Source organism: Galeopterus variegatus, unplaced genomic scaffold, assembly GCF_000696425.1.
Source record: "Galeopterus variegatus unplaced genomic scaffold, G_variegatus-3.0.2 Scaffold13378, whole genome shotgun sequence".
NCBI classification, from domain to species: Eukaryota; Metazoa; Chordata; class Mammalia; order Dermoptera; family Cynocephalidae; genus Galeopterus; species Galeopterus variegatus.
In genome coordinates this window covers 10,089-21,928 of record NW_007739489.1, presented here as the reverse complement: position 1 = coordinate 21,928, position 11,840 = coordinate 10,089, and the positions used below count along the sequence as shown (strand labels likewise).

Below are 11,840 nucleotides of genomic sequence, written 5' to 3'. Positions count from 1 at the left end.
GATGGCAGATTGGATGGGGGCTGTCAGTGTAGCAACACAGAGTCATGGAGAGACCAGGTAGTAAAAATCCCAAAGACAAAGTAATCAACTAGACTGGAAGGCAGCAAGGAAGTAGTCCAGATGAGATGGCAGATTGGATGGGGGCTGTCATTGTAGCAACACAGAGTCATGGAGAGACCAGGTAGTAAAAATCCCAAAGACAAAGTAATCAACCAGACATGGGGAGATAAAGAAGAAGTTAGACTTTTAGCTGAAGAATTGGACAGACAACAGTGCCCGTCAGAGACAGATGGCCACTTGGGGAGAAAATGGTTGATGCATTAGACTTGAATAAGAGTCTTCAACTACTCAATCTCCTTTAAGGCAGCAGGTGTTTCTACTAAAGTAAAATAAGTATGTGAATTCTTGCCATGGTATTTTGATACACTGGCCTGTCAACTCTGAAACTTCTACTTTAAATAAGGCTCAGGAAGGAGCTGAAATGAATTTAGTGCCCCTGCTTAAAATAACAAGTTCACCCACCAAATCACTGCTCTATACAATCTGGCACAAAGGGTGATGCTGGGAATCGGCCTTTTCAAAAAGGCCAGCACCACAGACTGGCAATGCCCAAGCAAGTTTATCAGTATAAAGTAATGCTCTCTCAATAGCAGGATGAAAATCAAGGAGGAACCCCCATACTTAACAATGTACTGAAATGGTAAATTATAGTTGTGTTTTGTCTATACTTGCCTTTGTAGTTTTGACTTTATTGCCACTGCTACAGGACCAACCTGAGTAATCTGGCAGCACTTTACAGTCCTCTCCTTCCAAACAAGGATTCATGTGACACCACCATTTCTGAATCACGATGGAAGCTGGAAAACAAAGGCCAAAAAATATTTCTGAGATGGTTTCTTCCTCCAAATATAGATAAAATAAAGCTCAATATAGATTACTATGCTAACTTCAAAGATTGTTAATAAAAGTTATTTCACCATAAGCACATTTAAAGAATCCGATCAGCCAAGTACTGTACAAAATGAAATATTTTTTTGCAATTGGCTACCCAATTGTAATACCGCTAGTGAGATCTCAGGCTTTGCCGTGGCCCTGCTTGGGTTTGAATCTGTCTGTGCTATGTCCTAGATTTTTGAATGACCTTGGACTAGTTATCTAACTTCTCTTAGCTTCAGTTTCTTCATTTGAATAACAGGGATAAAAATAGATTCTTACTCCACGATGTCAAGAGGATAGAGCTAGTTGTCATGGAAGTCTTTACCGACTTTGGGGCAGTCACAATGTTCTCAGAAAATGTTAGCCATTATTATGGTTATCATCTTTGGCTGCATTTACGGTGGTGGACACTGATATTGTAATGTTGTTATATTTGATGTGCTCTGTTGTCAATAGCAAAGACACTTCCTGTTGTCTCTGTCAAAGATTAATTGACCACATATATGTGGGGTTTATTTCTGGGCTCTCTATTCTGTTCCATTGGTTTATGTGTCTATCTTTAGGCCAAAACCATACTGTTTTGATTACTATAGTTTTGTGATATAGTTTGAGATTACGGAGTATGATGACTCCAGCTTTGTTCTTTCTCAAAATTGCTATAACCATTTGCAGTATTTTGTGGTTCCATACAAGTTTTAGGGTTGTTTTCCCTATTTCTATGAAAAATGGCATTGGAATTTTGATACAGATTGCTTTGAATCTTTAGATTACTTTGGAGAGTATGGATATTTTTTATCTTCTATAATTTCATTCATCCATGTGTTATAGTTTTCAGTATAGAGATCTTTCACCTCCTTGGTTAAATTTATTGCTAAGTATTTTATTATTTTTCATGCTATTGTAAATGTGATTTTTTTGTGTGTGTGGCTAATTCTTTGTCAGTGTATAGAAACACAACTTATTTTAAAATTTTTCACAACTCATTATTGAATGTTCACTTTGTATCCTGCAGTTTTATGAACTTGTTTATAGATGTCAAGAATTCAAAAAGAATCAATGCCATTCCTTCTCAAACTCTTCCAAAAAATTGAAGAGGGAGAACACTTCTTAACTCATTCTATGAGGCCAGCATTAGCCTCATACCAATGCCAGATAAAGATGCTGCAAGAAAAGAAAATTACAGGCCAATATCCCTGATAACCATAAGCGTAAAAATTCTTAACAAAATACTAGCAAACCAAATTCGACAGCACGATAAAAGGGTTATACACTATAATCAAGTGGGATTTTTTTGCTGGGATGCAAGGATAGTTCGACACACACAAATCAATAAATGTGACATAATACATTAACAGAATAAAGGATAAAATAATGTCAATAGATGTACAAAAAGCATTTGATAAAATTCAGCATCTTTTCATGATAAAAACTCTCAACAAGGATGCCCACTCTTGCCAATTCTATTCAAAATAGTACTGAAATTTCTGGCAAGAGAAAGAAGTAAAGGCATCCAAACTGGAAATGAAGAAGTTCCAGCAAGGCTTTACAAATCCTAAGAGCTACTTCTTATTGAGGGCCGGGCACCCTGATAATTTTCTCCCCTGCATTTTCTAATTTAAGTCTCACTGCAACCCTGACATTAAAAATTATTTTCCTGCATTTCACAGAAATAAAAAAAACTGAGGTCCAGAAGTATTAAAGTGACTCAAGCAAGGTCACATAGTTTGAAAGTAGTCAAACTAGCATTCAGGTTTTGGTTTTTTGTCGTTTATTTTTTTAAAACAATCTCACCTTATAANCTTGCCAATTCTATTCAAAATAGTACTGAAATTTCTGGCAAGAGAAAGAAGTAAAGGCATCAAAACTGGAAATGAAGAAGTTCCAGCAAGTCTTTACAAATCCTAAGAGCTACTTCTTATTCAGGGCCGGGCACCCTGATAATTTTCTCCCCTGCATTTTCTAATTTAAGTCTCACTGCAACCCTGACATTAAAAATTATTTTCCTGCATTTCACAGAAATAAAAAAAACTGAGGTCCAGAAGTATTAAAGTGACTCAAGCAAGGTCACATAGTTTGAAAGTAGTAAAACTAGCATTCAGGTTTTGGTTTTTTGTCGTTTATTTTTTTAAAACAATCTCACCTTATAACTGCATGGAGCTGTGTCACTTTCAAAGCACTTTTACCTACTGTTCCTCTTCTGATTGTCCCAACAACACTGATGAAGCAGGAAACGGAGGAAGATGGTACCAGAAATAAAAACCAGAGCTTTCTGCAAAGTGAGGAGGGAGGTACCAGAATCTAGAATTTCTTCCACTCTATCCAGCAGTCTTTCTACTATACCACAATTCACAATAATATTTTAGATTAGTAAGTGCTGTGTAGAGTCTTATGTCATTCATTATTTTCTGAATACCTTGGGTTGGTCCCAAGTGGATGTAAAGATAAATAAGAGATGGTTCCCAAACCTCAATTTAAACACCATCCACAGGACTAGAAAAGTTATGTAATTGTTGACAGAGCTTAGTTATATTTACAGAGAGTTGGAACTGAATTTAAAATACTTTTTTATCTTTAAAATTCGTCCTTAGACAAACTTACTTTCTTCTGGCAATGGGGAACCCAAGTATGTTGGAGAGGTATCAGAAGTACATGCAAGACTCAAAAGAAGTCTTGACAGGTAGCTAGCAGTCTGGCCAAGTGAAGGCAGAAGAGACAGTGAATGGTCCACCTGTAAGCCAGTAGACCCAAGCGGCTGAAGTGAGAGACTGTCAGGAAAGCACTGGATGCACAGCTGAGGAGGATGTTTGCGAAGGAACTGTTAGGGGCTTTCGAGGACAACCCTAGAGTTGGTTCTCGAGGCAGTAGAGAGCCACAGAAGGTGTCTGAGCAAGGTAGAGCAGTCAGGTAGTGCCTAGAAAAAGAGCTTGACAGGGGATGACAGAAGAATTTGGGAAAGAAACAACTCCAAAAGAGAAGACGGATTGAGGTGTGAGTGAACTGAGAAACTGGGGAATAAATCCCCTGCAGAGAAACAATGAATCAGATTATCTCAGCTTCACAGCAAAGAAATGCGGGCACTTACATACTGGACCCACAGGGACACAAGATACTTCTGATGCCAAAACCTAGAAAAGGACCTTGAGGAAAAAACCGAAATGATGGAATCAACTGTCTATCACAGAAAAATAGGCCACTTCTTAACTACAGAAAAAATTTTAAAGGTATTTGTCTACTATTGTACTTAAAGATTTAAATAAAAATAAATAAGTCAAAGAAGGAAGCATATAAGATCAAGATCAAGCTCTTATGAAACGATTTATCAGTTTTCCTCTATTTAATTGAAAAAGTATAGAGTGATTTTTTCAGCTAAAGATAGATTTGCAACAGACTTCTTAAAAATAACAAGCTACCCTGGAATTTAAAATAGTTCTGTTTGTAAAAAATAATAATTTTTTTATCTTACAAAAGAATACATTTTGTAAGGTGCTCCCATCAGTACACACTTTATTTGTGATGGAGTTTTTCTGTGAAATGCTTAATAATTACAAATGTTCTTTCAGAAAACAGAGACATAAGAAGAACCACTACAGTAACCAAAATGAGCTTTTTAGTTTCTTTATGAGTTAAGGATTGACTGAGGAACTCACAGCCAAGGTGAGAACCAGCTGAGGGTTTGACCTGACAGTAAGGCAGATGATTAAACAGCCTGGAAGTTCAAGCTTTGAGTGCATCCTGAGCCCGGCTAGAGTTGAGACAAAGGACCCAGAAGTAAGATTCTATTAAAATAACTGTTGAGAACATCTGCCCACTTTACTGAGCCTTATCTCCACAGGAAAATAAGTTTGTAGGAGGCATATATTTTTTTTCCTTTTACAAAAATCATAATATACTTTATATGAGAAAGTGTCTTGTCACTTCTATTTTTAAAATGTAATTCTTTAAAAAGTCCCATGCCTTCCTGACTTATGAAAACACATAATATCCCTATCTTCAAGCTGCCAACCTATAATAAATTTCCAGCTTTACACAGAAAGGAAGAAAAAATAAAAAGACAGCGAACCCCTTCCTGATTTTGTGGTAGCAACTAGTACATTCTATGTTTTCTAGGTGAAAATTTAACGTGACTAATTAGCTGTTTTGATTCTGCTGCATTTTCCTTGCTGTTGTATAAAACTGAGTTTTATTTTCTGAGTTTTATTTTCTCTTGGTTAAATAAAACACGATGGTGTATCTGTATAGCTATTAGATAAGCCCACCTTAAAATTAGACTAACAAAAACAGGCTCACTTTTTAAGTTAGTCTCTCATTTGTTGACTTAGATTTGTTGACTTAGTTTAGTTATATTTACACGGAGTTAAGGCTTTTCTGAAGTAAAGTGCAATTTTACACTGCAACTTTGAACAGAACAATTTTAAAAAGTCTTCCTAGAATGTATATCTTCTAGAATATGTTCTGAGATTGTAATGAATTGTATTTTTAGTTATTTTGCTCTACCACTGTTATTTCAAAACGCTCACCATGTTCTTTAAAAATTAAGCCACTAAATAACTTTTATATTTCTCATTATTTCACAAAAAGAAGCCATACCAACCTGATCCAGCTAACATACATACAGCAGTAGTTGCAGCACTAATGATTTCTTTAAAGGAATCTTACTTGCTCACACATTTTGTAAATAACACAGTATTGTAATTTCCGCCAAGTACACAGAGTACTGAGTGAGTCAGTGCATGAGTATGTATAGACTGATCTTTTGTGATTTAAGTATCACACAAGCACATCCACGTATATCGGGGACCTCTAAATCAGGGTTTCTCAGTCTTGGCACTATTGACATTTGGGATCAATTAATTCTTTATTGTGGAGTCTGTCCTGTGGAAAGTAAGATGTTTAGCAGCATTTCTGGCCTCTATACTTGAGACACCAGTAGCATTCTCTCCCAAGAGTCTCCAGACAATGACAAAAGTCCCGGGGTGGGGGGAAATTGCCCCTGGTTGAGAAACAATGATCTGTGATTTATAGATGTCCTCGGCTCAAAATGAGAGGCTGTGCTAGTTCACCAGAGATGCTCTAAGTTTTGACCTGTGAAAATAATCCAAATCCATGGAAAATACACTGCCACCTCTATTCCATGTCTTCTTTCCTGCCTCTAGCAAGGGCAATTCCCACAAGCCTAAAGTTTCTGCTCAAAAATGATTACAATGTATAATGATGAATATACTAATTATCCTGATTTCAGCATCACATGTGGCACACAGGTATCGAAATCCAACTCTGCACCCCACAGATATGTACAATTGATTAAGTTTCAAGAAATAAAAAAATATGGGGCTGGCCTGGTGGCGCACTGGATAGTGCGCCGCTTGGGAAGCGCGGCGGCGCTCCCGCCCGAGGGTTCGGATCCCACGTACAGACCGGTTCCCGCTCACTGGCTGAGCGAGGCGCGGGAGCAACACCGAGGGTTGCAATCCCGTTGCCGGTCCCCGGTCCGGTACAGGGGCAACACTGAGGGTTGCGATCCGTTGCCGGACACGGAAAAAAAAAGACAAAAGACAAAAAAAAAAAAAAAAGAAATAAAAAATAAAAACAAAGTCTGTGCTTACCTACTCATGCATGTGCTCTCTCCGCCTCTCTCAGACACACATAAATCCTGCCTAATCCTGGGCTCGCCATGAAACCTATGCTGATGAGGTGACCTGTCAAACTGAGGGGCCACATTTTCTCTTGTCAGAAATCCCTTATGTGAACTTTGTCCCCAGCATTTCATACCTTTTCTCATTGCTACACTCTGCTCCATCCACTCTCCTAAAATACAATTCCCAGAAGGCAGAAATTAAATCCTAAATAAATTTGATTTATTCTAAAGCCTCTTAGTCCATTTTTCTGTTGCTATAACAGAATACCTGAGACTGGGTAATTTATACAAAACAAAGGTTTATTTGGCTTAAGATTCTGGGACAGCTGCAACTGGCCTGGGCCTCAGGCTGCTTCTACTCATGGTGGGAAGCAGCAGGCAGCCTGCGGGTATGAGGAGATCATGGGGAGAGAGGTGAGGCAGGGAGGTACCAGGCTCTTTTAGCAACCAGCTGTCATGGGAACTAATAGAGTGAGAACTCACTCCCCCACCCCCAGGGAGGGCATTGATCCCCATGACCCAAATACCTTCCACTAGGCCCCACCTCCCAACACTGCCATGCTGGGGATCAAATTTCTTTTTTTTTTTTCCTTTTTGTCTTTTTATTTTTTACTGACCAGTAACGGGATCGCAACCCTCGGTGTCACGCCCGTACCAGGGACCGACAACAGGATCGCAACCCTCGGTGTTGCACCCGCACCGCGCTCAGTCAGTGAGCGGGAACCGGTCTCCACATGGGATCCGAACCCCCGGCGGGAGCGCCGCCACTCTCCCAAGCAGCGCACTCTCCAGTGCGCCACCGGGCCCGGGCCGGCCCATGGGGATCAAATTTCAATGTGAGTTTTGGAGGGCCAATCATATCCAAACTATAGTAGCCTCTAACATTGAGGGCTCTGTTTATCTCTCCAGTTTTGTCTTCTATCATTTCCAAGCCAACCAAGCTACTTCTAGTTCTTAAGATCACCCCATTCAATCCCATATGCTTTGTGCTGCTTCGTTCCCTAATTCCATCCACGCTCACAATCTCCTACACATGCTTCTCATGGGGCACCATCCCTGATCCCTTCTCTGTTCTCTCATGGAGTCCTTCACTTATGACAGTTTGTGTCCTTCTCCTAGTAAACTATGGGCTCCTTGAAAGCAGGACCTGAGTCTTATCACCCAATCCCCTGACACCTTGGACAGGACAGGCACAAAGGTGATAAGTTAAAACTTGATGAATGGACCAACATATGCAATGTACATGACTTTCCAACTCCCAGTGTTTTTGTAAAGTTATCCTCTCTGTCATTCACCCAAATGTCACTGAGAAAAGCTCAGAAAACCACTTCATCTTTTAAGTGACAAGGAGAACATACCTAATTAAAAAAAAAAAAAAATGAAAACACATCATAAAGAGAGACCCCATGTCTCATCACATAGTCCATAAAGCCATGAAAGTGGTCTGCAGTCCAAACCATAACTCTTCTCCTTAACTAAATGAATTCTGACATCTCAGAAAAGTAGAAGAAATTGAGGCATCATCTAAAGATACAAAAATAGCTTTAAAAAGCAACTGCCTTCTATTTCTAAGCTTTTGGCTTATTAATCATTTTTAAACCCAATGTTTAGAAAGCATTCTTTTGATGAAATAAATTAAGCTTCCTTGTACTACACATTTATCTCATTTTATCATAAAACCATTCTCTCTACAGAGCTGCATTTTGATAAATGTGTAGAATAGTTCCCACCACAAAACAGCCTTGTATATGCCAGCTGAAGATTCACAAAAAATGATTACCTTGTGTAATGCTGAATATACCAATTATCCTGATGTGAGCATCACATATTGCACACAGGTATGGATATTCAATGCTGTGCCCCACAGATATGTATAATAAATTATTTTTCAGTTTAAAACAAACAAAAAGATTCGAAGAGACGAATGCTTACCAGCTAAAGAGTTGTCTGTTTTAGGACCCAAGTAACCACAGTCTCAATCAAATAAATTCCCATCCCTTCTCTGAAATCTCCGGCATGTATTAAAGACACATTTCAATAATTCTGGAGGGCCAATAAGTTAATTATAATGAAAAAATTTGGTGGTAGAGAAAAATAGCTAAATTTTCTCCCTGTTTAACAAATAAAAGCTATGGCTTTATGGAAAAGCAACGAAAAAACTAGATAAGTATCTGTGGTATGGATTAACAAGAATGCAAAAGGATATTCCAATTTCTATGTCAACATTAATTAGTGCCCCGCTCCAATTTGTTTTAATTTAAATGTAAATTCAAGCGAATTTTATATTTTAGATCCTCTCTATTCTTATTGACAAATAAGATAAGAGGAACATATCAGCAGAGAATAGGTCTTCCCACATGCCAATTAACAGCATGATACTGCATAATTATTATGGGATAAAGATTAAGCAGGTAAAGCTAAAAAGCCCTAATGGAAACATATTCAGATAAGGAATAGAAGATCAGAGTGATATGGAAACAGACATATCCTCACTAAAGTCTAAACTTCCTACACTTCTCGGTGACTTTGATCCAATAAACATTTACTGAGCAGTTTTCCAGGCGATGCTAGGTACAGGGGACAGGAATAGGAAGACACAATCACGATCCCATCTTTCAGGTTATTGGTATTCTCTGGATATAAATATGACACTACAGTTACATATTTACATAAAGCTTATCCTGCCCTGTCTAATATGAAGTTTCGAGCCACAAGTGCCCATTTAAATTAAATTCATACTAGCCATATTACAAATGGTCATTTCAAACTAGCCACATTTCAAATGCTCCATAGTCACTTGTGGCTAGTGGCTACTACACGTACTGGATACATGCATCATCAAATACAGACACAGATATCTATACGCAGACCTCTCTACAGACATGTAGAGAGACAACATTTGGATCATCATAAAAAGTTCTATTAGGCAGTGCTACATAGAGTCTGCTCAGATGCTAAAGGATTGGTCTCCATCACTTACTGATCCTATGACACTAGGGAAACCATCTAGTTACCTGTGAGTCTGTTTGCTTTGCCATGGACACAGCCAAAATGTCCATCAATAGAAGAATGGCTAAATAAATTATGACCTATCCATACAATGGAATGCTAATGGAGCAGATGAAAAGCCAAGCTAAATCCATACGTACTGGCACAGAGATCTCTACAATCTAATACTGATAGGAATAAAGCAGGTTGAGTTAAGAAATATCCAATGAGATACAATTTGTGTAAAACACACATACTGAAATCTACCACTGTTTTCTACAGACTTATTTCTAAATATACAAATATATAGAAAAACATATTGACTAAAGAGATAAAAGACATGGAATAGAGGTGGCAGGGTGTCTTCCACGGATTAGGAATATTTTCACAAGTCAAAACTTAGAGCATGTCTGGTGAACTAGCACAACCTCTCATTTTGAGCTGAGGACATCTATAAATCATAGATCATTGTTTCTCACCCAGGGACAATTTCCCCCCACCTGTTCATAAGTAAAACGTAAAACAAGGTAGCTTAGGGTAAAGTACTCATGTTTTCTTTATTAAGATAAATATGCTAGTAATAATCATTACCCTATTGGTACTGATAAAAGTGCTTTGGGTATTGTAAAACATTATTTATATTTAAGACTTTTTATATCCAAAGGTTCTAGGTTAGACAGGGTATAAAAATAGTTTGTTATGATTCCTAAGTATCTTTTAAAGAAGTTTAAAGCCTACAGAGGCAAGCAAACACAGTTGTTACCTTTGGAGAGCAATCTGTGATCAGTCAAGAGTCAATTCTCCACTATGCTAAAACTTGCTTATGGGCCAGCCCATCAGCGGAGATGAAAATAAGAGATCCAGTCCCTATCCTCTAGAGTTTGCATACCAACAAGAAGGCAGGTATTTAGCAAGCATTTACAACAAAAGGGGATGAATATCATGACCTGGAAGTACAGGGAGATACAAGAACATATAGGAGATGAAAGGGGTGTAGGAATGAAGTAGACCAAATGTGTGTCATGAGGAGGAGAAAGGCTTTGATTCAGGCAAAAGACATAGACAAGTGCAGAGATGAAAGGGAACACAAAGATCTTCAGTTTGCCTGGGATACTGTGGTTGAAAAGGAGGACTGAGACAGAGCCAGATCATGCAGGGCTTTGTAACCCGTAGTGAAGAAACAGGAGTTTATCTTAAAGATGATGGAAAGTCACTTTTTCAGTGGTTTTCAGCATGGAAATGACACGATCAGTTCCATTTTTGTAGAAGGATCATTCTGGCTACAGAATAGAAAATGGAAGAGTAGGAGTAGAAAGCTCAGCAAGAAGTAATGTTGAGCCCTCGACCTTGGAGGTAGCAGTGGGATGGAGAAAGGTGGACTGACTTGAGAGAGGGGAAAGACAGAATGGGTGTGATTTGGATTCAATTAATGCAAAAGATAAATATACTGTCCCGTCTGGGGTATAGGAATTCAGCAAATTTTTTAAATGCCATTTTTTTGAATGTTAAAGATCATCTTTTGTTTAAATAAGTCCATAATACTTTATCAATAATCCCCAATTCCAAAAAGCTCTGAAAATAGAAAGCTTTTCTGTAAGATGGCAGCAAAACCTGACTTGAATTAACATGAGGTTCTTCATCTTGCCTTATCCCACTCTGCAAGAATATTCATATTTTCTTGTAGAAATATTAATATCTATATTTATGGGGTACAAGAGGAGAACACATTCACTTTGTTAGGTAATAATATATGCACTGTTACCCTTATAAAATCTGAACAAAAGCTGAATTCAGCAACACATTTGGCCCTGGGGGTTTTGATAAGGAATTGTAGGTGGGAAATTATCCGCTTCCACTTTCCTGCTCTAAAATTGGCTGAGATGGTGTTGATACATACACTGTGACCATACAGCCCATAAATTTGTGTATGTCTACTTGTGTGCTTGGTAAGGGAGGTGGGATGTGGGTAAGTCAGTTACTGTTGTTGACTGTGCAATGAGATCTGGCGAACAGAGTGTGTGTGTGTTTTAACTGCTGACCTTTACACATGCATCAATTGAGACTGGGTATGTTCATTTTCAGGGAGGTTTTCATGCCACTGCAGAGCAACTGCTACAGGGCTAACCACATGTATTTATTCCTCTGGGGACTGATACTTGTTTTAACAAGGTGTCAGCTGGAAGAAGCCAGGGGCATCAAAAGGAATCAATTCCAGGCCTCTACCTACAACCATCAACATTCGTTTTTTTTTTTAACCCTTGGCACAGTACTCTGCAGGGGG

The 11,840-nt window shown here is 38.4% G+C and overlaps 1 protein-coding gene across 1 annotated transcript in view; it reads right to left on the bottom strand.

Annotated features, from left to right (window-relative positions):
* Nucleotides 1–732: 732 nt before the first annotated feature.
* FAM19A4 (family with sequence similarity 19 (chemokine (C-C motif)-like), member A4) overlaps nucleotides 733–11,840 on the bottom strand; it is a gene marked incomplete at both ends in the record, with an annotated part of 12,771 nt that continues 1,663 nt past the window's right edge. The window contains one exon of the mRNA XM_008563368.1: nucleotides 733–857. Coding sequence (XP_008561590.1) covers nucleotides 733–857 — 125 coding nt within the window. The remainder of the gene's footprint in view (nucleotides 858–11,840) is intronic.